Source organism: Somniosus microcephalus, chromosome 7 (genome assembly GCF_052327205.1).
Source record: "Somniosus microcephalus isolate GS21.2 chromosome 7, FLI_Smic_1.0, whole genome shotgun sequence".
Lineage (NCBI taxonomy): Eukaryota > Metazoa > Chordata > Chondrichthyes > Squaliformes > Somniosidae > Somniosus > Somniosus microcephalus.
Window position 1 is genome coordinate 93,057,606 of NC_140993.1, and position 27,587 is coordinate 93,085,192.

At 47.8% G+C, this 27,587-nt stretch overlaps 1 protein-coding gene across 10 annotated transcripts in view; it reads right to left on the reverse strand.

Annotated features, from left to right (window-relative positions):
* LOC147114800 (RNA-binding Raly-like protein) overlaps positions 1 to 27,587 on the reverse strand; it is an 859,876-nt gene that overhangs the window by 212,641 nt on the left and 619,648 nt on the right. For all 10 annotated transcript variants that reach the window (XR_015078991.1, XR_015078992.1, XM_085992749.1 and 7 more), the window contains one exon: positions 17,207 to 17,257. Coding sequence is in view for 8 of the 10 variants with exons in the window: in XM_085992749.1 (XP_085848875.1) it covers positions 17,207 to 17,257 (51 nt within the window). In the remaining 2 variants the exon portion in view is untranslated. The remainder of the gene's footprint in view (positions 1 to 17,206; positions 17,258 to 27,587) is intronic.

Here is a 27,587-nt window from a genome sequence, read left to right on the forward strand (position 1 = left end):
ATGTGGTCTCACCAATGCCCTGTATAACTGAAGCATAACCTCCCTATATTATATTATATTATATTAGTGTTTGGTTCACTGCCACCTCTCTTCTAGGAATGTCCACCTTGAAGAAGTTCTGCTCTTCTCTCCAACGGGATTTCCGTTTGGCTCTTCAACCTTGTTCATCATCCTTGCTTTCAGTTTCCCTTCTCATGTTTGATCAGGTATCTGCCAAGACTCGGTTTCACAGCCACATCTCTTTTCTCAGTAACTGTCTCCAGTTCAGAGTTATTCCACGCGGATTCCAACTGAACTTCCACCCTTCATGTTTCAGATCCACCCAGGATTACAAATATCTCTTCGATATTCATCGTTCCTCGAACTACTGCTCTCGCCGCATCTTGAGATCCACGCTCAACGACATGCACCGCCACATGAACAACCTCGACCTCTCTCTTCAGCAGCACCGACGCACTCTATTTCAAAGCTGTCCTGGTCCACAGTTCCATTTCATCCTTCGACTCATCCGACGCTTCAACAAAAAACTTTTTTTCTTCCTTTCTGATGTCAAGGATCACAAGTTTCATCAACTCTTGGACACTAATGCCCCTCCAGAACCTTCTTCCCCATTACTTTCCTCTGATCCCATCCCTTCTTCCAATCTCACCCCCTGCCGCGTTTTCACTATCCCCTCTGACCTTCCCCTCTCTGACCCCGAACGATCAGTCCTCAGCAAAGGCCTGAGCTTCATCCCCTTACACCCCCATCTGAATGAATTACGAGCTCGGCACGATGCTGAGCTCTTCTTCCGTCGCCTTCATCTCCGTGCCCACTTCTCTGGCCAGGAGTCTTCCCCCCGCACTGCTGATCCTTTCTCCCGCTTTCTAAATTCTCGTTCTACTTGGACCCCTCCCTCTGGCCTCTTACCCTCTCTAGATCTTTTCATTGCTAACTGCCGACATGACATCGGCCGTCTCCATTTCTCTGCTCCCCTCTCTCACTCCAACCTAACTCCCTCTGAACTTGCAGCACTCCGTTCTCTCCGATCCAACCCTAACATTATAATTAAACCTGCTGATAAGGGTGGTGCTGTTGTTGTTTGGTGAACCGACCTCTACCGTGCGGAAGCTGAACGCCAACTCTCCAACACCTCCTCCTACCTCCGCCTGGACCATGACCCCACTAGCAAACATCAAGCCATTGTTTCCAAGTGTGTCACTGACCTCATCTCCTCTGGAGATCTTCCCTCCATGGCTGCCAATCTCATAGTCCCCCAAACCCGCACAGCCCGCTTCTACCTCCTTCCCAAGATCCACAAACAGGACTGCCCTGGTAGACCCATCGTTTCAGCCTGTTCTTGCCCCACAGAACTTATCTCTTCCTATCTCGACTCTATTTTTTCTCCCCTTGTCCAGTCTCTTCCCACCTACATTCGCAACTCTTCCGACGCCCTCCGTCACTTTAACAGTTTCCAGTTTCCTGGCCCCAACTGTCTCCTTTTCACCATGGACGTCCAATCCCTCTACACCTCCATCCCCCACCAGGATGGCCTTCGGGCGCTCCGTTTCTTCCTTGAACAGAGGCCCAACCAGTCCCCGTCCACCACCACCCTCCTCCGCCTGGCTGAGCTTGTTCTCACATTGAACAACTTCTCCTTTGACTCCACTCACTTCCTCCAAATTAAAGGTGTTGCTATGGGAACCCGCATGGGCCCTAGCTATGCCTGCCTGTTCACGGGATATGTGGAACATTCTTTGTTCCAGTCCTACTCAGGTCCCCTCCCTCACCTCTTTTTCCGGTACATCGATGACTGTATTGGTGGCGTTTCCTGCTCTCGCCCTGAACTAGATAAGTTCATTCACTTTACTTCCAATTTCCACCCTTCCCTCACCTTCACATGGTCCATCTCCGACTCTTCCCTTCCCTTCATTGACTTCTCCGTCTCCATTTCTGGCTTTCGACTAACATCCACTACAAGCCCACCGACTCCCACAGCTACCTGGACTACACTTCCTCCCACCCCGCTTCCTGTAAGGACTCTATTCCATTCTCCCAGTTTCTCCGTCTCCGCCGCGTCTGTTCTGACGATGCCACCTTCCATACCAGTGCTTCCGACATGTCTTCCTTTTTCCTCAACCGAGGATTCCCCTCTACTGTGATTGACACGGCCCTTGACCGTGTCCGTTCTATTTCCCGCACTTCTGCTCTCACCTCTGCCCTTCCCTCTCAGAACCATGATAGGGTTCTCCTTGTCCTCGCCTTTCACCCCACTAGCCTCCACATTCAACGAATCATCCTCCGCCATTTCCGCCACCTCCAATGTGATCCCACCACCAAACACATCTTCCCCTCACCTCCCCTTTCAGCATTCCGAAGGGACCGCTCCTTCCGCGACACCCTGGTCCACTCCTCAATCACCCCCAACAGCCCTTCTCCTTCACCTGGCACCTTCCCGTGCAAGCGCAGGAGTTGCAACACATGCCCTTTTACCTCCTCCCTTCCCACTGTCCGGGGCCCCAAACATCCCTTCCAGGTGAAACAGCGATTTACTTGTACTTCTTGCAATTTAATATACTGTATTCGCTGCTCACGATGCGCCTCCTCTACATTGGGGAGACCAAACGCAGATTGGGCGACCGCTTTGCGGAACACCTCCGTTCAGTCTGTAAGAGTGACCCTGTGCTTCCGGTCGCCTGTCACTTTAATTCTCCACTTCATTCCCACTCTGATCTCTCTGTCCTCGGCCTAATACATTGTTCTAATGAAGCTCAACGTAAGCTCGAGGAACAGCACCTCATCTTTTGATTGGGCACTTTACAGCCTGCCGGACTCAACATGGAGCTCAACAATTTCAGATAATAATCACTGCCCCCATTTTTCATGCAGTATGATTTTGCCATTCCCATTTGCAAAATTTTCACAGCATGTTCTTTCAATTCCTTCCTCCCCTCCTAAACCCCTCCCCCCCTGTCTCAGCACCTGCTTAAAATCTGTTACATTTCCAGCTTTTTCCAGTTCTGACGAAGGGTCCCAGACCTGAAACGTTAACCCTGTTTCTCTCTCCACGGATGCTGCCTGGCCTGCTGAGTATTTCCAGCATTTTCTGTTGTTATTTCGCATAACCTCCCTACTTTTGTATTCAATTCCCCTCGCCATAAACAATAACATTCTATTAGCTTTCCTAATTACTTGCTGTACCTGCATACTAACCTTTTGGATTCATGCATTAGGACACCCAGGTCCCTCTGCAATCTCTCACCATTTAAATAATATGCTTCTTTTTTATTCTTCCTACCAAAATGGACAATTTCACATTTTCCCACATTATACTCCATATCCATATGCCAGATCTTTGCCCATTCACTTAACCTATCTATATCCCTTTGTAGCCTCCTTATGTCCCACCCGCCCCTTCAACCACCGTCAGCCCCACCTGTGACAGAGACTGTAGGTCCCGCATTGGACTCATCAGTCACCTGCGAACTCATTTTTAACGTGGAAGCAAGTCATCCTCGGTTCCGAGGGACTACCTAAGAAGAAGAGAAGAAGGATGTCCTCTTCACAATTTACTTTTCTACCTATCTTTGTGTCATCAGCAAATTTAGCAACCATATCTTCGGTCTCTTCATCCAAGTCATTTATATAAATTGTAAAAAGTTGAGGCCCCAGCACTGATCCCTGTGGCACACCACTTGTTACATCTTGCCAATCAGAAAATGACCCATTTATACCTACTCTCTGTTTCCTGTTAGCTAGCCAATCTTCTATCCATGCCAATATGTTACCCCCTACACCATGAGCTTTTATTTTCTGCACCTTATCAAATGCCTTCTGGCAATCTAAGTACAGTACATTCACCAGTTCCCTTTTATCCACAGCACATGTTACTTCCTCAAAGAACTCCAATAAATTGGTTAAACATGATTTCCCTTTCACAAAACCATGTTGACTCTGCCTGATTACCTTGAACTTTTCTAAGTGCCCTGCTATAACGTCTTTAATAATAGCTTCTAACATCTTCTCCAAGACAGATGTTAAGCTAACTAGCCTGTAGTTTCCTGCTTTCTGTCTCTCTCCCTTTTTGAATAAAGGAGTTACATTCGCTATTTTCCAATCTAATGGAACCTTCCCCGAATCTAGGTAATTTTGGAAAATTAAAACCAACGCATCAACTATCTCACTAGCCACTTCTTTTAAGACCCTAGGATGAAGTCCATCAGGACCTGGGGACTTGTCAGCCTGCAGCTCCAACAATTTGCTCAGTACCACTTCCTTGGTGATTGTAATTTTCTTGAGTCCCTCCCTCCCTTCCATTTCCTGATTTACAGCTATTTCTGGGATGTTACTTGTATCCTCTATAGTGAAGACCGATGCAAATCAACTGCCATCTCCTTATTTTCCATTATTAATTCCCCAGACTCACTTTTTATAGGACCAATGCTCACTTTGTTAACTCTTTTCCTTTTTAAATATCTATAGAAACTCTTACTATCTGTTTTTATATTTCTAGCTAGCTTTCTCTCGTACTCTAATTTTTTTCTCCTTATTAATCTTTTAGTCATTCTTTGCTGTTTTTTATATATTCTTTCCAATCTTCTGACCTGCCACCCACATTTGCGCAATTATATGCTTTTTCTTTAAGTTTGATACTATCTTTAACTTTTTTACTTAACCACGGATGGTAGGTCCTCCCCTTGGAATTTTTCTTTCTCGTTGGAATGTATGAATCTCAGTTTTGAAATTTTCAATTGACCTAGCCTCAACAGCTTTTTGGGGGAGAGAGTTTCAGATTTCTGTAAAGTCCGCGCCTCAATAATACACGGACTTCGGGAGAACAGTTTAACGGGTACTTTACTGAACAGGAGGCAACGTCAGACTGAAATACAGAAGCCTGCTAGGGCCTTTTACACAGGGGTGGTCACTGCCGGTACTGCAGTCTAAAACCAGTTATTCCCTTAAAGGTACATACACAACAATTCCTCCCCTTTTAGATAAACAGTACATAACATTCATTTAACAACTAAATAATAACTAATTACAATTACAATTTTCTCGGTACTATATACATCAACTGAAATAGTCATTTATAAGTTCAGTCTTTGAGGAGGCTTCCTGATCCTGACTGGATAGCGCCTTTCTCGAGTATCCTGTTCTTGCGGTGGAGTCAATTCTGGCTCATTGTCATTGGTTGGTTCGTCAGCTTCCAATACCCCTGCTTCTGAGGTAGACGCAATCTGTACTTCGGGCTCATTACCAGGTGCACCTGCTTGTGGTATAGGTTTGGCTTGTTCCTGTGACTCTAGAATCTGGTCAGCATGGTGTCTCACGATGCTCTCTCCAATGTCCACTGTGTACATTAGTGGTCCCTGCTGTGTGCATATCATTCCAGGCTGCCATTTTTCTGTTCAGTAGTCGCGGGCCAAGACTGGTTGCCCTATCTTGAAGCTCCTGGTTGGCTTCTCATTTATGTGCTGGAACTGCTTATCCTCAACATCTCGTCTTATGTTTGGTTTGAGCAAATCCAAGCGACATCTTAGTCTTTGGTTGAAAAACAGTACGGCTGGAGTTTGGTTGGTTACTGCATATGTCGTATTCCGGAAAGCAAACAAGAAATTATCCACCTTGTGTTGTAGTGGTATGTCGTCATTACACATTGCCTTTATGGCCTTTTTAAAGGTCTGAACAAACCTCTCAACCAATCCATTTGTGGCTGGATGACATGGGGCAGATGTGTAATGTTTCACCCCATTATTCTTCAGGAACCTCCGGAAATCCTCAGACACAAACTGTGGGCCATTGTCAGAGCAAATCTGTTCTGGCAACCCATTCCTGGCGAAGATGGTCCTTAGGACTGCAATAGTTTTCTCCGTGGTGGTGGAGGACATTTTAATGACCTCTGGCCATTTCGAATGGGCGTCCACAGCGATTAGAAACATTGGCCCAGAAATTCAGTTGTTTGCGCCAGCCGCTAGTGCCTTAGGAGGAGGAGATGTTGGGCGCTAGGTGGCTAGCGGCCGGGCGCAGCGCGATCTGCGCCTCTCCCCAACTTCAGTAAAGATTTAGCGGCGGCGCAAAGCCTTTGCGCGCGCTCAGCTGCGCGCGCAGATCCTGACGTCATTTCATCGTGCAATGCCCTTTGTTCGCCCCAACCGGAAATTCAGTGGCGTCGCCCTATTGTGCGCCTGGCGCCCCTAGCGACTGGTAGAGGGGAACGGTTCTCAGTCGATGCGGGGCGCGGGGGGCGCAAACTAAAGGGCACTCCTCCTGCAGTAGAAAAGGCAGCCTTTTTGCAACACTCCTTCTTTGTGAGAGACGGATCTTTGCAGAGAGACAAAGGTAGAGAGCTTTCTGGTTTGGCTCAACACTCGCACAGGTACTTGCGGCTTCAGGCCACAGCTTTGCACTTGTCTTTAACTTCAGAGCCATAGCATTGATTGGAAACATATAATGGGGGCTGCAATGGGTGCAAACGTTGGCCTTCTCCATAGTCCTGGGCGTTGTACAGATGAAGCAGCAGTGGTCAGGCCTTGCTTCAGTGCTGCAGTGTGCAGGGCGTGGCAGGCAAACAAATCCACCCTCCCCCTTTAAGAGCTCACCGGCGCCAGAGTGTCTGCCGTCAATCAGCAACTCACCGCACCTGCGCTGCGCCCGCCCTCGGGGGTATCGCCCCGGGCCGCCGGCTTAGCGCCTAATGATAGTCGTGCATCGCCTGTTTTAGCACAGCAGCAACCTCTTGGGGCGATGCGATTGAATATCGGCGAAGGTGGCGCGAACTTGCGCCGGGCGCAAACTTTAGCGGCCGCCCGACTGTAGCGCCCCAAACGTGGCTATACTGAATTTCTAGGCCATTGAGTCCATAAATGGACCAGCAAAATCAATGTGTACCCGTTGCCATGGAGATGAGGGCCACTCCCATGGATGTAGCGGGGCCTGTGGTGGAGCGTTTTGGACCTTCTGGCATCCTGTGCATCTCTTGGTCATATCCTTGATTTCTTCATCGATTCCCGGCCACCACACAAACGCCCTGGCTAGGCTCTTCATTTTTACCCCTCCCAGATGACCCTCGTGAAGCTAATTGAGCACTCTATCTCTCAACTTGGGTGGAATTACCACTCGGGATCCACACATCAAGGTTCCCCGGCACACTGACAGCTGTTCTCTCCTTGGCGAGAATGCTGGCAACAGTGAGTCACCATGTGCTGGCCATCCCTTCACCGTCAAATCATAGACCCGAGAGAGTGTCGGGTCATTTCGGGTTTCCTTCTCAATACTTGCGTTTGTAACAGGAAAACATTCGACTATGGTCGCATGGAATATCTCCACAGGTCCACTGCAGGTTCTTCTTTCACCGTAGGCAACGGTAGGCGCGACAGCCCATCAGCATTTCCATGCTGTTTCGTACCTTTGTACTCTATGTCGTACTGATGTGCCCCTAGAAAAAGTGACCATCTTTGCAGCCGTTGCGCCGTCATCACCGGAACGTCCTTCTTTGGGTTAAAAATTGAGACCAGGGGTTGATGATGAGTCAGTAGCGTGAATTTCTGCCCGTGCAGATAGTGATTGAACTTCTTCACCCCCCACACCAGGCTGAGGGCCTCCCTGTCAATCTGGGCGTAGTTACGCTCGGCTGAGGTTAGCGAGCGCGATGCAAAGGCTATTGGCCTCTCTGAACCGTCACGGAATTTGTGTGACAGCACCGCTCCAATGCCGTAAGGTGACGCATCACATGCCAACCGAATCGGTAGTGTTGGGTTGTAGTGGGCCAATACTTCTTTTGAAGTGATTAGGCATTTACATTCCTGAAAGGCATGCTTACATTCATCACTCCATTTCCATGTTACTCCAGTTTGAAGCAGGGCGTTCAGTGGGTGCAGAACTGTAGATAAATTCGGCAAGAACTTATGGTAGTAGTTTACCAACCCGAGGAACGACCTCAGTTGCGACACATTTTCCAGTGCTGGAGCCTTGACTGCAGCCTCAATCTTGTCCGGCGACTTATGCAACCCTTCCTCATCAATCATGTGGCCACAATACGAGATTTGTCTCCTGAAGAACTCGCATTTGGGGCGGTTGGCTCGTAGCCCATATTCCTGCAATCTCGTGAGCACCTGCTCCAGGTTGGCAAGGTGTTCATTGTCATTTTCACCCGTAACCAGGATGTCATCCAAATAACACTGGGTCCCCGGGATCCCTTGCAGGACTTGTTCCATTGCCCTCTGCCAAATAGCCGGGGCCGATGCTACCCCGAATACCAGTCGATTGTACTGGTAAAGGCCTTTGTGAGTGTTTATCATGAGGTATTTCCTAGATGCTTCTTCCACCTCCATTTGTAGATACGCTTGAGCCAGATCAATCTTTGTAAAACGTTTCCCTCCAGATAGTGAGGCCAAAATATCTTCTATCTGCGGAAGTGGATATTGTACTGTGTGCAGGATTGGGTTCACAGTCACCTTGAAGTCCCCACAGATGCGAACCTTCCTTGGCTCCCCAGGCGTGCTGCTCAATGCTTTCTTCATTACAGGAACAATGGGTGTGGCCCACTCGCTCCAGTCCGCCTTAGACAGCACCCCCGAATGCTCCAGACTGTCCAGTTCAGCTTCAACGGCTGGGCGGATCGCGTATGGCACCGGTCTGGCCTTGAAAAATGTTGGGGTTGCGTTATCCTCAACCTTTATGGTTGCCTTTACTCCTTTTAGAGTCCCAAGTCCTTGTTGGAACACCTCTTCCGCGTCAGATAAAATTTGTGACAGACGTCCAGGTGCGACGTCATCATCCTTTTTGTCAGTCACAGTTAGCGCCAGAATGGAATGCCAATCCAATTGTATTTTTCGGATCCATTCACATCCCAATAATGGTGGTCCACCATCTCGTAGTATATACATATATAGTTTCTGTGTTTCCTTGCCGTTATATTTAACTGGCACCCTTATTTTTCCTCTGGGATAGACCTTTTGCCCCATGTATGTCTTCAATACAATGGACGTGTCCTTTAAGGGTATGTGTGAGAATAACCGCTCAGAGTCTCGTCGATTCATGACAGTTAGGGCTGATCCTGTGTCCAATTCCATCTTTACTGGGGACCCTGCTATCATGAGGGTGACCCAAATGGTTCGGTGATCTTCCTTTGCGATCACGTTGTATAACTTTAGACAACTTAGTCTCCTGCTCCCGGAGTCCTTATCACTCTCCTGATCTTCCGAACTACTGTCTGTCAGTTTCTTTACTTTCCTGTACTGTTCCTTAGTAGTTCTTGTCGTGTTGGTTTTCTTTCCCGACCTGCAGACTCTTGCTATATGTCCCATTTTTCCGCATTGCCTGCATACTTTGTCTTTAAACCAGCAGTCCTTCTGCTCATGGGTTGTTCTGCCGCAGCGATAGCACTTTTTGGCTCCATACGCCATTTCGTTAGCACTGTATTCTTGTGGTTTCTGTTGTATTTCCGCAGCTCCCCGTGCTGCTGCTTCGTAGGGTACTGCCACGCTGAAAGCCTGTTCTAGCATCAGGTCCTGTTTTGAAAGTAGTCGTTTCTGGGTTCCTTCACTCTGGAGTCTGCAGACAAACTTCTCCCATAAGGTGTCTGCCAGTCCTGCTCCGAACTGGCAGTGCTTCGATAACTTGCGTAGTTCCGTAAGATAGTCAGCATTGCTCTCATCTTTGTGCTGGTTTCTTTTATGGAACTTGAATCTTTCTACTATCAGCAGTGGTGTAGGGCTTAGGTGTTCCTGTAAGATATGAACAATCTCCTCAAAACTTTTCTCCATTGGTTTAGCTGGGGTAATTAAATTCCGCAATAGGCCGTACATACTTGCGCCCATCAGATTTAATAATACCGACGCCCTCTTTCCATCGGCCACCTCATTTGCCTTGCAGTACACTTCAATTCTTTCCACATACGTGGTCCAGTCTTCTACCTCGTTGTCGAAAGCAGTGATACTGCCACTTTTCGGCATCTTGGGTGATTTAAAATGGCGCCTCCCGCGCTTTTGCTTCTTCCCCAATGGAATAAAATGGCGCCTCCCGCGCTTTTGCTTCTTCCCCAACGGGATAAAATGGTGCCTCCCGCGCTTTTGCTTCTTCCCCTTGCTGCCACGCTGCTCCTAGCATTCTACAGGGTAATGGTGGTGACCCGCAGCTTCGGCGCGTCTCGCTTTCCTTCCCCCCGTTTAGTTTCTCTCCGCTGCCCTGTTCTTGAGCACCGACCGCGCCCTGTGCGCTCCACCCTCTCTCTCTCTTGTTTTCTTTTCCCGGCGACGCTGCGCGGCCCGTTTTGTAGAGCCGCTCGATTGAGCTTGAGCCCGCCGCAGTCCGGAAGGGTCAGCGCGCTACCTGCTACCAGCACAATTTGCTGGAACACCTTAACTGGGGAGCCAAGCACAGCTCTCCACAGTCTCTCTCGCAATTCTCCGAACACCGATGAATTCTTTGGGCGGTTGCCCTCGGTTGACGCCCGTTGCTCAGACTACGACCTTCCAGAACCCTCCTCTCAGGGCGAGATCCCCGTGAGATGATGCCACACTGCAGGTGAGTTCGAACTTACTCGTCGCCACTGTAAAGTCCGCGCCTCAATAATACATGGACTTCGGGAGAACAGTTTAACAGGTACTTTATCAAATCAAATCAAAATCAAATCAACTTTTATTGTCATTGTTAGTGCACAAGTGCAGTACAACGAAATGTAGGCTTGCGGCTCCCGAGAGTGTACATTTGGATTAAGACATTTAAACATTCAACATACATTTGGCTTGTAGTATATTAACATAAACATAACCATAATAAAGTGCATTGGCAGATGTGCAGGCTTTAGAGTTTATTTGTGGAATTCAGTAGGATGATAGCCCTGGGAAAGAAGCTGTTCCTAAATCTGGTCGTACGGGTGCGAATGCATCTGTAGCGTCTCCCAGATGGCAGGAGGGCGAACAGACTGTGGCTGGGGTGGGTAGGGTCTATGATGATGGACCGTGACCTCCGTAGACAGCGTTTCTGGTATATGTGCTCTATGGTCGGTAGCCGGGTGCCGGTAATGCGTTGGGCAGTTTTGACTACCCGCTGCAGGGCTTTCCGGTCATAGTAGCTACAGCTGCCATACCATACTGTGATACAGTTTGTCAGGATGCTCTCTATAGTGCAGCGGTAAAAGTTAGAGAGGATCAGGGGTGACAGGTTACATCCCTTCAGCCTCCTTAGGAAATATAGGCGCTGCTGGGCCTTCTTCACCAGAGAGGAGGTATTGAGTGACCAGGAGAGGTCTTCCGATGTGGACTCTGAGGAACTTAAAGCTGTCCACCCTTTCCACCACAGCCCCATTGATGTGAATGGGGGTGTGACTTCCGCCTTTGGACTTCCTGAAGTCCACAATGATTTCTTTGGTTTTCTTGATGTTAAGGGCCAGGTTGTTATCGGCGCACCACTTCACGAGATGCTGGACCTCCTCCCTGTAGGCTGACTCATCGTTGTTGGTGATCTGGCCTACTACCGTGGTGTCATCCGCAAACTTGATGATGGTGTTGGAACCATGAACAGCCACACAGTCGTGGGTGAAGAGGGAGTAGAGGAGGGGGCTCAGCACACATCCTTGTGGGGCCCCCGTGTTCAGGGTCGGGGGGGGGGGGAGGTGTGGTTACCTAATTTGACAGACTGGGGTCTGTTTGTTAGGAAGTCCAGGGTCCAGTTGCAGAGGGAAGTGTTCAGGCCAAGAGTTTGGAGTTTGGTGGCCTGAACAGGAGGCAACGTCAGACTGAAATACAGAAGCCTGCTAGGGCCTTTTATACAGGGGTGGTCACTGCCGGTACTACAGTCTAAAACCAGTTATTCCCTTAAAGGTACATACACAACAATTTCCACTACATTTGTGTGAATAAGTGCTTCTTGACATCACCCTTGAATGGCCTAGCTCTAATTTTAAGGTTACTCCCCCCTGTTGTGGACTCCTTCACCAGAGGAAATGTTTTATTTCTATCTACCCTATCAAATCTTTTAATCATCTTGAACACCTCAATTTAATCACCACTTAATCTTCTATACTTGAGGGAATATGGAACCTAGTCTATGCAACCTGTACTCATAACTTAACCCTTTTAGCCCTGGTATCATTCTGGTGAATCTGTGAGCACCCTTTTAAAGGCCAATATATTCTTCCTGAGGTGCGGTGCCCAGGACTAAACACAGTACTCCAGATGTGGTCTAACCAGAGCTTTATACAACTGTAGCATAACTTCCACCCCTTTGTATTCCAGCCCCTTGAGATGAAGGCTAACATTTCATTAGCCTTTTGAATTCATTTTTGTACCTGTCCACTAGTTTTTAGTGATTTCTGTATTTGGACCCCTAAGTCTCTCTGCTCCGCCACAGTTCCTACCTTGGCACCATTTAGAAAATACCTTGATCGATCTTTCTTAGGTCCAAAGTGGATGACCTCGCATTTAAACTCCATCTGCCACAGTTGTGCTCATTCACTTAATTTATCAATGTCCTTTTGCAACATTTTGCTCCAATCTGCACGACTTATGATGCCACCTGACTTAGTGTCATCAGCAAACTTGAATATATGGCTCTCTATTTCTTCATCTAAGTCATTGCTAAATATTGTGACAATCTGAGGCCCCAGTCCAGATTCCTGGGGGACACTACTAATCACATCCTGCAAAACTGGAGTACATACTCATTATCCATACTCTCTGGGCTAAAATTTGAGTCGCACCCCATTTGGCGCGCTAACTTCGCCAGGGCGATACTTTTAGCGTCCCAGATAAATTAGCGCCCCGTGCCGGAACTTGAGCGGTTGTGCCCCAAGAGGGAAGCGGGGTGCTACTGGAAGTGCCCCGCATCCCTCTTGGGGCGTTGTGAGTCAATATCGTGGCGCTACATGCCGCAGCACCACGTGCTGCAGCACGTCGCGCCGCGGTATTGCACGCCTTCCTCCCCTTCTTAAAGGGGAGGGGTCTTGCACAGCGAAACCCGGGGCCCAGTTGGGCCCCCGGGGTTCGGGAGTGCCGGCAAAAGAGCCCGGCACTCAAGAGAAGTGCCGGGCTCTTGGAGCGCAGCCGGCACTCTGCGGGGGTTGGGTGGGGGGCCGTTCCAGAGGCTGGGGACGGTAGCCCAGGCAGGTGCTGGCAGGCGGTTGCAGGTAGGCCCCCCCGACCCCGTCGGACATAACATCCGGCGGTAAGTCAGGGGGCGCTCCTGAAGATCGCGGCCGGGATGCGAGCGGGGCGCTGCGCACGACAATGACGTCATTGCCGGCGGCAGGGTGCTACTGGTTAGCGTCGCTGCTAACCTCCCGTTGAATTTCGTGGGAGGCGCCGCACCCAGGCGCTAGTTGCTAACGGGAGGCGCAAAGCAACCCAATTTTTCCCCCATGTCTCTTATCTCTTAACCAATTCCCAACCATGCCTTACCAAAGGGCCAGCACAGGCACGATGGGCCGAATGGCCTCCTTCTGTGCTGTATGATTCTATGCCAAAAGGTTGTCTACAATTCCACACACTTCCATTTTTTGGTAATGAAATACTAGCGGATTTCTGGAGAGCTGAGAAAATATTTATTGCCTGTCCCTAGTTTCCCTGAGGGCATTAAGAGCCAACCAGTGGGACTGGAGTCACATGTAGGCCAGACTGTGCAGGGGTAGCATTAGTAAACCAGTTGGATTTTAATGACAATCTGGCAGCTTTCATTTAGTGCTACCCACAAATTTCTTAAATTGAATTTCCGAATTTGCCACAATGGGATCCTGGTTTGCTAGATTACCATACCAAAGGTTGAGAAGGATGAGCTGAGAACAATGCACTATTTTGCTGGTCTTGGTACTGTGGGCAGGACAGAAATCAGACTGGTGGGATTCAAATACATTGGGCTGGATTTTCTCAATGGAGACGTGTTGGAGGCGGGACTGCTGCTTGCCTGGTTTCAGTCCCGCCTCCATCAGCCTCTGGCCAACCAGCGGGATCTTCCCCTGATTGACCCAGTGGGCTCAGCAGGCCAATTAGGTGGAAGTCAGTGACAGAGCACATCAATGTATGACGTGTCATCTGTCAAGAATTTTTGAAAGAAGAAATGTCATCATTTGCCAGCTCTGTGAAGCTGTCAAACACTGACATTCTGTGTAGTTTGATGAGTCCTTGTGTTCAGGACTCATCAAACCTTTCTACTTTGTAGAAATCAGATGACTGTTGGATTGGAGGATCCAACAGCCAGTCTGTGATCTCTACAATGGAGATGTCGGGACTCCGGCTCCACAGTGGCTGAAGGCAGAAACAAAGATAAGTTAACATTTTCTAACACTTTACACTCACCTCACATACTTACCACTCCGCACTTGTATCCATCACTCACCTCTACATTGCACTTTCAGACCCCTCCGACCTCCTACTCGGCTCTTACATCCTGGCGGGGTTCCCCGAGGTTGGGAAGCCCGCACTTGTGAATGAAAAATGGGGATAATCCTATTTTCTGCCTGTTAACTACCTGTTAACAGGCTGTTAATAGGCTTTAATCCCTTTCCCGCCTCGAGGAGATGGGACCCGGGGCAGGACGGCTTCCCGCCTCCTGGCAAGAGGGCATGGAGGCAGGTTGGGGGCGGGTTTGCCATCCGCTTCCAAAGTCTGCAACTTTCCTGGCAATCCCGCCTCCACGGGGCTGAGAAAATCCAACCCAGACTGTATAATTTGTGCATTTAATTTTTCTATTCGAATGTGGGCAACAGCTATTCAAATCCAGGAAGTTCCTGTAACTTTGCAGTGATATTTAAGGAGCTTTAGCTATTGGGTCTGGCTAGTTCAGACTAGTACAGCTCTTGTCGTGTTGAGAAATAAAATAAAAGAAACACAGGGGCAGTGGGGGGTTGAAATTCAGCTTCAGCAGGGGTGCAAAATGGGTGCAGCAGAATCTCAGGAAAAGTTAGCTACTGGCTTTAAGCACATGGGGATGATGATTTCAGGGGTCCTGCCATGAAGAAAAGGATGCTAGACGAGCATCACATACATATAAAGGCTAAGCAGTAAGCACTATCCCACACAGTGTGTGACAGATGGCGGTGACTGTGTAAGAGTCATAGTCCAATATCACCAGTATCCTGACCCCACTTTCAGTGGGTTAGAGCGTTCCAAGGAGGCTGCTCTCCCTCATGACAGCAGATCAGGAAAGCTCTCCAGACTATACCCTCAGATGCCTTTACATGTGGGAGTTAGTCTACAGAGCAAGGCTGCTGAGGAACATGCCCCAAGAGGAGGGCCACTGCCTTCCCAACAGACTCCTTCAAAAGATCAGTGGTCGTCCACATCAAAGACCCCAAATCCTCAGGTGGCAGAGTGAAGAAATGTAAGAATGGGCCAAAAGAGAGATCATAAAGACACAAGGTGTAAACACGTTGGTGATTCTTTAAATTTTTTTAGGCCTAAAAATTCAGTTGCTTTGTGCCTCCTGTTAGCGCCTGCGACGCTGCGCCACCGGCGATGATGTCGTCGCCTTGCACAGCGCCCCGCTCGCGATCTTCGGTAGCGCCCCCTGACTTACCGCCGGACGCTATGTCCGACGGGGTCAGGGGGACCTACCTGCGGCCAGGGCGGCGCTAATTAAATGGAAGGTGCCGGGTGGCCATTTTTGTTGCTGGCCGCCTGCCAGCATCTGCCCCCTCTGCCGTCCCCAGCCTCCTCTGACGCCCCCCGTGGAGTGCCGGGTGCACTTTTGCGGGCACTCCGATCCCTGGTGGCCCAGCTGGGCCCCAGGTCATGCTGCGCAAGGCCTCTCCCCTTTAAGAAAGGGAGGAAGGCCTGCAGTACTGCAGCACGTAGCACCCCGATATTCATACACAGCGCCCCAAGAGGGAGGCGGGACGCTTCCAGTAGCACCCCGCTTCCCTCTTGGAGTGCTATCGATGAATTTCGGTCGCGGGGGCGCTAATTTTTTCAGGGTGCTAAAAGTAGCGCCCTGGCAAAGTTAGCACCCCAAAGGGGGCGTGACTCAATTTTACCCCCTAAAACTTTTAATTCAATTTGAATGCTTTGTTTTAAATTCCAATAGAACTGGAACTGCAATTGCTAACATGAATTTTTCGATTTTATTCTTTCAGAGATTCATACATGTCAATATAAGTGAAGGGGCTGGAAAGGGATTACAGGGCTTGGATAATGACCAAATTTGATGTAAGCGGAGGCGCACTGGTAAGAGATGGATCACGCATCACTGAAGGTTCCTCAGATAAGTCAGCCTTGCAGCTGACTGTGCTGCTGCATCATTTTAATTTCATGCGTGTGGAGGCTGCCAGTGTCGACGGTGATAGTTTTGGATTGAGGAGGTAGATGTTTAGTTGTACTTGAATTAAGTCAGTAAGCTGGGCTGTGTTTTTTTTGTATTTTTGCCCACCACTCATAAAACATTTAAAGCAATGGGGAAGGCTGTGATTAAAGTTTCTCTGCTGAATAGGTTTTAGATTCACTTCCAATAAGCTTTCATATCACTTGCCTCATGCAGTTTTAAAGGGCAATCTCTTGATTCATACCAGTTTACAGTTTACTTACCAAAATACATGAATGTGATAGCCTGCAAGTTTTATACTGCAATTTATAAGAGACACTTTAGACAGAAAATATTGTTTACTGCTAAATTCTTAGCAAATACTATTTTCAAGAGAATACAGTACTTCAACATCTTAGATAGTTAATATGGGAAGTTTGATTCCATTAAGGAGCGTATCAGCACTTAAAAGTAAAATAGGGACACGTTATTGCTCAGTTTGATGGAGCTGCTATTTCTTTTACTCTTTGCTAAGTTCTTTTTGCTTTTGAATAACTGACATTTTATTTTCTGCACAATAAAAGAATGACAAGATTTATATTCCAATTTTGTCTATTTGACGGCTGAAAACTAATCAATTAAATCCCCCAAAGATACAATACTCTTCTCCAACTCCTGCTTCCCTTGCACTGCAGGCTTTCTTTAATTTTACTTATAATTTTAATAATGGTAAAGATAGATTATCCATCTTTGAATGGATGCATTTTCAACACACTGCAGGATTTTGTCCCTTGTCTAACTGAGTTTGGAGTTTTTATTGATGTGCTGAACTTTCAGTCATTTTGCGGGGTCTAACTGTTCCTTAATTTGTCACAGCAGCATAGGGTAGGCGCTGATCATTGTTCATTTAGAAATTGTATCATACAAACTATTTACAGTTAGTAATAAAGCTAAAATATTGCACACCCTGCAAAAGAAGTACAAATAGTATACATACCGGCTGTAGAAATCATCTCTGTAATAATCGTAGTCAAAGTCATAACCACTGCTGAAAAAGGAAAAATAAGCTTTAATGAGAAGCTGCAGAATAAAAACTTTCACTTTTCCAAGCTTAAAGAAATTGATTATCTTTGGATCAATTCAAAATACACTCAATGCAAATAAAACAAGAAAACTGCTAATAGTATGTAGAAATATAGGTGGTAAGATTAATGAACAAAACAAGTGAGGAATACTGAAAACAGGAAATGCTGGAAATACTGAATAGACTCAGTCAGCTTCTATTCCCCCTTCATGTTTTTCCAATTCTGATAAAATGTTTTCAGTTCTGAAGAAAGATTCTTCTACACATTTCTAACATTTTCTGTTTTTGTTTTAAATTTCCAGCTTTTGTAATTTTTTCTTTTTTTAAGTGCAGTATACGTTTGATTTGGTACACAGAATCATAGAAACTTACAGCACAGAAGGAGGCCATTTGGCCCATTATGTCTGTGCTGGCTCATTGAAAGAGCAGTCGTGCTTGATCCCACATCCCCGCTTTTTGTCCATAACCATGTAAGTTCCTCATCCTCAAGTAACTGTCCAACCCCATTTTAAAATTATTTATAGAATCAGCTTCCGTTACCTTTTCAGGTGGAGCATTCCAGATCCTGACAACTCTCCGAGTGAAAACATTTCTCCTCATCTCCCCTCTAGATCTTTTTCTAATGAGCTTGAATTTATGAGTTCTAGTTACTGACTCGTCAGAGGGAATATATTCTTTATCTACTCTATCAAAATCTCTCACCATCTTGAAAACATCTTTTAGGTTACCTCTTAACCTTCTCTGTTCCAAGAAGAACAGTTCTAACTTTTCAATGCTGTACTAATCAATCGTGTTCTCAATCTCCTCTTCATCAAGAGTTCTGCTGGGGTATATCCAGTTGTAGTGTGCGGAGTAGTTCTGTACTTCAGCAAGAAATTTGCCAAACTTTGCTTTATGCTGAGTCCTGAACAACCGTGCAATACTTGCTTTTTGAGAGCTTCTTTTACTATTCTGACTGACCTTTCAGCTGCTCCATTTGAAGCTGGATGATATGGTGGAACAAGAGTGTGTTTGATACCGTTCCATTTCTTGAACTCTTGGAATAGAGCAGAACGGAACTGTCATTGTCAGAAATAAGCTCTTCAGGTAAGCCATGACATGCGAAGATAGACCTCAACTCATCTATGGTACGTTCAGTTGTAGTACTTGAACCCATGTGTTTCACTTCAATCCATTTTGAGTGACTATCTACAAGTACCAGAAATCAGTTGCTTTCTCACAGAAGTCTACATGTACTCTCTGAAAAGGTCTGCTTGGCCATGACCAGGGTTATAGTGGAGTTTTGGGTGGTTTGTTTCTGCAATTTTGGCAAACGCTGCATTTACCGACAACTGATTCAAGATCACTGTCCAATCCAGGCCAGTAAACAAAGCTTCTTGCAATTGATTTCATACTGACGATACCTGGATGTTCAGTATGAAGTTTGGCCAGAATTCTCTCTCTCAAAGAAGTAGGTACCACCTGTGATTAAATATGCCTTCATCAGACCTGCTTGTATTTTACCTGCTTGTATTGTGTGAACCACACCCTTTTGTTCCTATTGTGTGTATTGGCTACGCCCCTGTCTTTTGCCATATAAAGGTCTCAGGAGCTGTATGAGTCACTCACTACCAGATGAACCCGATGTGGGAAGACCTGCTATGTTCTTAGTGATTAAAAGCCTTCAGTTGAATCCTTGTCTTTGAGTCATTGATGGCATATCAATTTTAATCACTAAAACACCAAGGTGGATCGACTCCTGAAACCAGAGCGCTTGGATCTGGACCCCCATGCCTCAGACGCAGCCACACAGTTCGGACACTGGTTCCAATGCTTCGAATTTTTCATTGCAAACTCATCCACTGCCATAGCCGCAGCCGAAACCGCTACCGGAGACATGAAACTGGGAATCCTGCGAAACTGGGTGAGCCATCGGGTCTCCCCTCTCATCCAAGATGCCACCAGCTACGAGGAGGCCTGCACCATCCTGAAGGCCCACTACGCGCAGCCAATAAACGTGGTGTACGCCAGGCATCTTCTGACTACTCGCACGCAGCGGCATGGTGAGTGACTAGAGGACTTTATACTAAACCTAAAAGTACTGGGCAGAGACTGTAACTGTAAGGCCGTGTCTGCCATCGTGTACACGGAGGAGCTGATTCGAGACTCCCTTATTGCAGGCCTCAGTTCAAATTATATTCGGCAGAAACTGTTTGAAAAGGAGGGACTGGACTTAAAACAGGCTATAGATATAGCGCGATCGCTGGATATGACCCAGAGGAACTCTGAATCCTGTTCCCCAGGCCACGCGGCCCACTCCGCCTCGTGCGCGCCGTGGGGGCCGCCATCTTGGAAGCCATCTTCACCTCCCAGGTCTCAGGCCAGCCCAGCACCATCGGAGCCCCAGCCTCCACCCAGGAGCCCCACTACTGCCGCGATGCATCGGGGCCCGAAATGCTACTTCTGCGGTCAGGACAAACACTCCAGGCATCTGTGCCCAGCGAAGGGCACCACCTGTTTTAAATGCGGGAAGAAAGGACATTTCAGCAAAGTCTGCAGAGGGAACCCCGCCTCCAACTCCACCACTGCCGCGTGCGCGCCGTGGGAACGGCCATCTTGGAAGCCATCTTGTCCACCCTCATGGAGTCCACCATCTTGCCCCGACTACACGGACCTCCAGGACCCACTGGTGGCCTCGATCACAGTGGATCAATCCAGGCCACATCCGTTGTCTAAATCGATGATGGACATAGAGGTAAACGGGAACAAGGTTAAATGCTTGATTGACTGCGGGAGCACCGAAAGCTTTATTCATCCTAGCCTGGTAAAACGACTTTCTCTAACGATAGTCCCCACACAGGGCAAAATCGCCATGGCCGATAAGACTCATACCTCAAAAATTACAGGTTTCTGCGCGGTTATGTTGTCGGTAAAAGGCAATGATTACAGAGATTTTAAACTATTGATAATGCCAGATCTCTGTGTGAGCGTGATCTTGGGTCTGGACTTCCAGTGCCACCACCAAAGTATCACGCTTACCTACGGTGGGTCCCAGCCGCCCCTCACAGTGTGCGGTCTGGCTACCCTGAAGGTCAAGCCGCCCTCTCTGTTCACCAACCTCGCACCCAACTGTCGACCCATAGCGACCAAGTGTAGACGGTACAGCTGGGAGGATAGATGGTTCATTGCGTCGGAAGTAGAAAGACTCAAGCGGGAGGGTATCATCGAATGCAGTACCAGCCCGTGGCGCGCCCAGGTAGTAGTAGTTAAGGGTAGCGAAAAGAAGCGGATGGTGATAGATTATAGCCAGACGGTTAATCTATACACCCAGCTAGACGCCTACCCTCTGCCCCGCATAGCGGATATGGTTAACCAAATCGCGCAATACCGGGTGTTTTCCACCATCGACCTAAAATCGGCATACCACCAGCTCCCCATTAGGCCGGAGGACCGTCCATACACCGCCTTCGAGGTGAACGGACGTCTCTACCACTTCCTCAGAGTCCCCTTTGGGGTAACGAACGGGGTCTCGGTCTTCCAGCGGGAGATGGACCGCATGGTCGATGAGAACCAGTTAACAGCCACCTACCCATACCTAGACAACGTCACCATCTGCGGCCACGACCAGCAAGACCACGACGCGAACCTCGCGAGATTTCTGAAAACCGCCCCCAGACTCAATCTCACCTACAACGAGGATAAGTGTGTCTTTAGCACCACGCGCCTCTGTATCCTGGGCTGCGTGGTGGAAAATGGGGAAATCGGTCCGGACCCCGACCGATTGCGCCCCCTACGGTAGCTACCCCCACCAAACACTCCCAAGGCCCTGAAAAGGTGCCTGGGGTTCTTCTCCTATTACGCCCAATGGGTCCCCAATTATTCCGACAAGGCCATCCCCTCCTGAAATCAACGTCCTTCCCGCTCACAGCCGAGGCCCACGCGCCTTCAATAGCATTAAACACGACATTGAGAAGGCCGCGCTGCGGGCAGTGGATGAAAACATCCCTTTCCAGGTCGAAAGCGATGCATCCGACTTCGCTTTAGCAGCCACCCTCAACCAGGATGGGCGGCCTGTAGCCTTTTTCTCAAGAACCCTCCAAGGGCCCGAGATCAGGCACTCCTCGGTAGAGAAGGAGGCCCAGGCCATAGTGGAGGCAGTGCGGCACTGGAGGCACTACCTAGCCGGCAAACGCTTCACCCTGCTTACCGACCAGCGGTCGGTAGCCTTCATGTTTAACAACAAACAGAGGGGGAAGAGCAAGAACGACAAAATTCTCAGGTGGCGGATCGAACTCTCCACGTTTGAGTACGACATAATATATAGGCCGGGGGCCCTCAGCAAATCCCCCGATGCCCTATCACGAGGGATGTGTGCCAGCATCCAGGGGGACAGGCTACAGGGCCTCCACAATGGCCTCTGCCACCCGGGGGTCACCCGGCTATTCCACTTTATAAAATCCCGTAACCTGCCCTATTCCATCGAGGAGGTCCGGTCTATGACCAGGGACTGCCGCACCTGTGCGGAATGCAAGCCCCCTTTTTTCAGACCCGACTGAGCCCACCTGATCAAAGCTACACGACCATTCGAGCGCCTGAGCTTAGATTTCAAGGGACCACTCCCCTCCACCGACCGCAATGTGTACTTTCTCAACATTGTGGACGAGTACTCCCGCTTCCCATTCGCCTACCCCTGCCCAGATATGACCAGTGCCACGGTCATCAAGTGCCTCGGCAACCTGTTTTGCACGTTCGGCATGCCTAACTACATCCACACTGACAGGGGGGCGTCGTTCATGAGCGATAAACTGCGCCAATACCTGCTGTCGAAGGGGATAGCCACGAGTCGGACCACTAGTTATAACCCCCGGGGTAATGGGCAAGTGGAGAGGGAGAACGCGACAGTGTGGAAGGCGGTTACCTTAGCACTAAGGTCTAAAGGCCTCCCCACCTCCCGCTGGCAGGAGGTCCTCCCAGACGTACTCCACTCGATAAGGTCGCTACTGTGTACTGCGACTAACGCCACTCCTCACGAGAAGATGTATGTTTTTCCCCGCAAATCAACCTCAGGAGTATCCCTACCCTCGTGGCTCTCCACCCCAGGGACAGTCCTGTTACGGAAGCATGTGAGGGGCCACAAAACGGATCCCCTCGTGGAGGCAGTACACCTACTCCACGCAAACCCACAGTACGCGTACGTCAAGCACGCCGACGGGCGTGAAGAAACCGTGTCCATAAAGGACCTCGCCTCGGCAGGAAGCGACGACGACGACCCATCACCACCACCCCCAGAAGAACCTCCACCATCCCCAGAGGTATCCTCACCACCCCCAGAAGTACCTGCAACACCCCCGGCACATGGGTATGCCCAGGAGGGCACCACAGACTCTCGGTCGGAACCCGAGGTACTGTTGCGACGTTCAGGAAGGACTATCACACCCCCGGACAGACTAAATCTGTAGAAGGGGTGAATGTGATGAAATATGCCTTCATCAGACCTGCTTGTATTTTACCTGCTTGTATTGTGTGAACCACACCCTTTTGTTCCTATTGTGTGTATTGGCTACGCCCCTGTCTTTTGCCATATAAAGGTCTCAGGAGCTGTATGAGTCACTCACTACCAGATGAACCCGATGTGGGAAGACCTGCTATGCTGCTATGTTCTTAGTGATTAAAAGCCTTCAGTTGAATCCTTGTCTTTGAGTCATTGATGGCATATCACCACCATTCTGTTTCACCACTTGATACAACCTTGCTCACAAGACAATTCAGTACGAGGGTTAGGGAATGGTTTCAACTCTGTGTCCAGACACTGATCAGTCTATCTATTCAAGGTGTTTTCATGCACTCTTTTCAGTACTGAGTCCGTTTTAGTCTCATTTGCAATCTCAGTTGCATTAACGGGAAAGTCTTTGTCAACTGAACCTAGCGTGAAAATCCCATCTTCACTCCAAACACGAGTCTTCATGTGGCAACCTGGACAAGGCATCTGCGATTGCGTTTTGCTTTGAAGTGTTGCGGCCATTGCAGGGATGGCAGATTTGGGCCCCAATATTGCTCTGAGCGATTTGTGATCGGTTATCAGGGTAAACTTTCTGTCGATCAGGAACTGTTGGAATTTCTTGATTCCAAACACCAGGGCGAGTGCTTCCTTTTCAATTTGCGCATAGTTTCTTTCGCTCTTTGTGAGGGTTCGCAATGCAAATGTTATTGGTTTCTCTTGCCGTCATCCATTACGTGGCTCATGATTGCTCCCACACCATAACTAGAAGCATCACACGCTAACTTAAGCTCATGCTCTGTGTCGTAGTGCACAAGTAGAGCATCGCTAGAGAGACTTCTTTCAAGCATCGTAAGCTTTCTGTTGCGCCTTTGTCCACTTCCACTGGACATCCTTCTTGAGGAGCTCGAGCAATGGAGCTAACATGGTCGCTAACACAGGTAAGAAACATGTGTAGTACTGGACCATTCCAAGGAAAGATCTTAACTCAGATAAGTTCTGTAGCTTTGGAGCATTGATGACTGCATTAACCTTTTCCTTAACTGGTTGCAAGCCCTTTGCATCAACTTTCAGATCAAGGTACACAACCTTGGGCTGCACAAAAGCACATTTGTTCCTTTTCAATTTGACATTGTGAGAATTCAACCTTTGAAGCACTAAATCTAACACCTCTAGGTTTTCTTTCTCGCAGCACATCGTCTTGATTGCATAAGCAATTTGGAATTCCTTGCAAAATCTTATCCATCGTAGCCTGGAAAATTTTGGGGGAGGACTTTACACCATACGGCAGCTTGGTGTATGAGTACAGTCCCTTGTGTGTGTTGATGGTAAGATACTGTTGACTCTCTTTGTCAACATTCAGCTGAGCATAAGCATGTGACAGGTCAGGCTTAGAGAAAACCTTTGACCCAGAGAGTGCTGCATACAAATCTTGTGATGTAGGTAATAGGTACTGTTCATCGTCAACTGCTTGGTTGATAGTAATTTTGTAGTCACCGCACAAACGTACAGTTTTGTCTGCTTTGGGTACTACCACAATCGGGGTAGCTCATTTACTTTTGTCAGTTTTTACGATCACTCCGTTCTCTCTCAGTTTCTCTAGATCGTCCTCCACCTGACTTTTCAACACATATTGCTTTACAATAGACTGGCTTCGTGTTGGACTTAGAAAAAAAAAATAGGAGCAGGATTAGCCATTCGGCCCTTCGAGCCTGCTCTGCCATTCAATATGATGACAGCTGATCCTCTATCTCAATACCATATTCCTGCTCTCTCCCCATACCCCTTGATGCCCCTTGTGTCTAGAAATCTATCTATCTCCTTCTTAAATATATTCAGAGACTTGGCCTCCACAGCCTTCTGTGGTAGAGAATTCCACAAGTTCACCACCCTCTGAGTGAAGAAATTTCTCCTCCTCTCAGTCCTAAATGTCCTACCTCCTATCCTGAGACTGTGACACCCCAGCCAGGGGAAACATCCTCCCTGCATCCAGTCTGTCTAGCCCTGTCAGAATTTTATACGTTTTAATGAGATTCCCTCTCATTCTTCTAAACTCTAGTGAATACAGGCTTACTCGACCCAATCTCTCCTCATACGACAGTCCTGCCATCCCAGGAATCAGTCTGGTGAACCTTCGCTGCACTCCCTCTATGGCAAGTATATCCTTTCTTAGGTAAGGAGACCAAAACTGCACACAGTACTCCAGGTGTGGTCTCACCAAGCCCTGTATAACTGTAGTAAGACATCCTTGCTCCTGTACTCAAATCCTCTTGCAGTGAAGGCCAACACACCATTTGCCTTCCTAACTGCTTGCTGCACCTGCATGTTTGCTTTCAGTGACTGGTGTACAAGGACACCCAGGTCCCTTTGTACATCAACATTTCCCAATCTATCACCATTTAAATAATACTCTGCCTTTCTGTTTTTCCTACCGAAGTGGATAACTTCACATTTATCCACGTTCTACTGCATCTGCCATGTATTTGCCCACTCACTCAACTTGTCTAAATCGCCTTGAAGCCTCTTTGCACCCTGCTCACAACTCACAATCCCACCTAGTTTCATGTCGTCAGCAAACTTGGAAATATTACATTTGATTCCCTCATCCAAACCATTGATATATATTATGAATAGCTGGGGCCCAAGCACTGATCCCTGCGGTACCCCACTAGTCACCGCCTGCCACCTCGAAAAAGACCCATTTATTCCTACTCTCTGTTTCCTGTCTGTTAACCAATTTTCAATCCATGCCAGTATATTACCCCCAATCCCATGTGCTTTAATTTTGCACACTATCCTCTTATGTGGGACTTTATCAAAGGCCTTCTGAAAATCCAAATACACCACATCCACTGGTTCTCCCTTATCTATTCTACCAGTTACATCCTCAAAAAACTCCAGTAGGTTTGACAAACACCCAGTAGGTTTGTCAAACACACGTGATGACGATAAGCGTGTCATACCCAATGATGCCCTCATAACTGTCTGAGAACATGCTTTTATACACATTCAGCATTTTGTTGAGTTGCTTCTTTGAAGCATCTACACTGAAGATGTTTTCCCAGTCTAGTTTTAACATTCTCAACCAGTCTTTGCACATGAGGGTTGGCCTCTTGTTGTAGCTCGCTACAATAATGACTGGCTATTGTGCTGAACTGTACATTCCATTTGTCCACATGTCTCTAAGATTTTAATTCTATGGTACTCTTTGTAAGTGGTATCTGATTAAACTTACTCTCATATGTGTCCTTGCTCATGATAGAGCAGTCCGTCTTTGTGCCGATACACATATCAATACATTGCTCGTTGATCAAAAGTTTTGTATGAAAATCTTTCTCACGACTGCTTGCATTGTCACTAGTGGCATAGATACTGTAGATGCCTAGTTCTTCAATATCAGCTATGTTCACTTCAATATTGTGAATTCCTCCCATTTGTTGTCACTGCTTTGCATTGCCACTAGCATGGTTCTTACTTCTGGCTTTTGATCTAGCTCTGCAAGCTGTTGAAATATGGCCTTGCTTCTGGCAGTGAAAACACTTTGCATTTCTATATCGGCAGGTCTGTGGTGATTGATTCCAATTGCAACAATAACAATTCACTAAACTGCTCTCACTGACATGCTTTTGACTTGTCTCACAGCTTTAGGTTTGGCGGTAGCTTTGTGGCTGTAGACGTCAGCTGCACTAGTCATTTGAGTTGGATGGAGCTCCCTAGCATTCTTAGACACCATCTCCATAGATAGGGCAATTTTGCATGCTATGTCAAATGTTAGGTTCAGTAACATTCAGTAACTTGGACTGTGTGCACTCATCCACCAGTCCACACACAAACTTATCTCGCAACGCATGCAAAATTGTTCTGAAGTTACATTGCAAAGACAGGTTTTTAAGAGCTACAATGTACTTACTGATGCTTTCATTTGTTTTTGGTTTCTGGTACCAAACTTATAGTTCTCTGCTATTTCTAAAGGCTTTGGGTCGAAATAGTCCTCGAGTTTCTCGACAATGTCTTCAAATGACACATCCTTCACTTGGAGAACTGGATGTCGGACAAGCATTCTGACAAGTTAGAGACTGTGGAGGGGTCGAGAGAAGAGGTGGTGAGGTAGAGCTGGGTGTCGTCAGCGTACATATGGAAACTGACACGGTGTTTTCGGACGATGTCGCCAAGGGGCAACATGTAGATGAGAAATAGGAGGGGGCCAAGGATAGATCCTTGGGGGACACCAGAGGTAACGATGCGGGAGCGGGAAGAGAAGCCGTTGCAGGTGATTCTCTGGTTAAGATTAGATAGATAAGAATGGAACCAGGCTAGTGCAGTCCCACTCAGCTGGATGACGGTGGAGAAGGATGGAGTGGTCAACCGTGTCAAAGGCTGCAGACAAGTCAAGAAGGATGAGGAGGGTTAGTTTACCTTTGTCACAGTCACAAAGGATGTCATTTGTGACTTTGATGAGATGAACGCACGTTCAACTGTGCGTGTTTAGGAGAGAGCATTGATTGGAGCGGTGACGTCCAAAATGGCAGGTCGTGCGCAAAATCAGCATTACACGCTGACTGACATCACAATCTATCTACTTTACATACTGCCGGCGAAGATGGTCCGTGTTGTTTTTTCTAAACCAGCCTTAACTGCCACGCTAAGGTGCCAAATTTCACGGCCAAAGAATGATGATAATTTTATAAAAGTATTGGAGATAAGAATTTAATACAAATGTTTTAAGCATTCTACGACAATACTGCTCACAGTGAGTTGCAGGATATTTTAACTCACTAAAAATTATTTTGTCCTTTCCTAATATTTGTCAATGATACA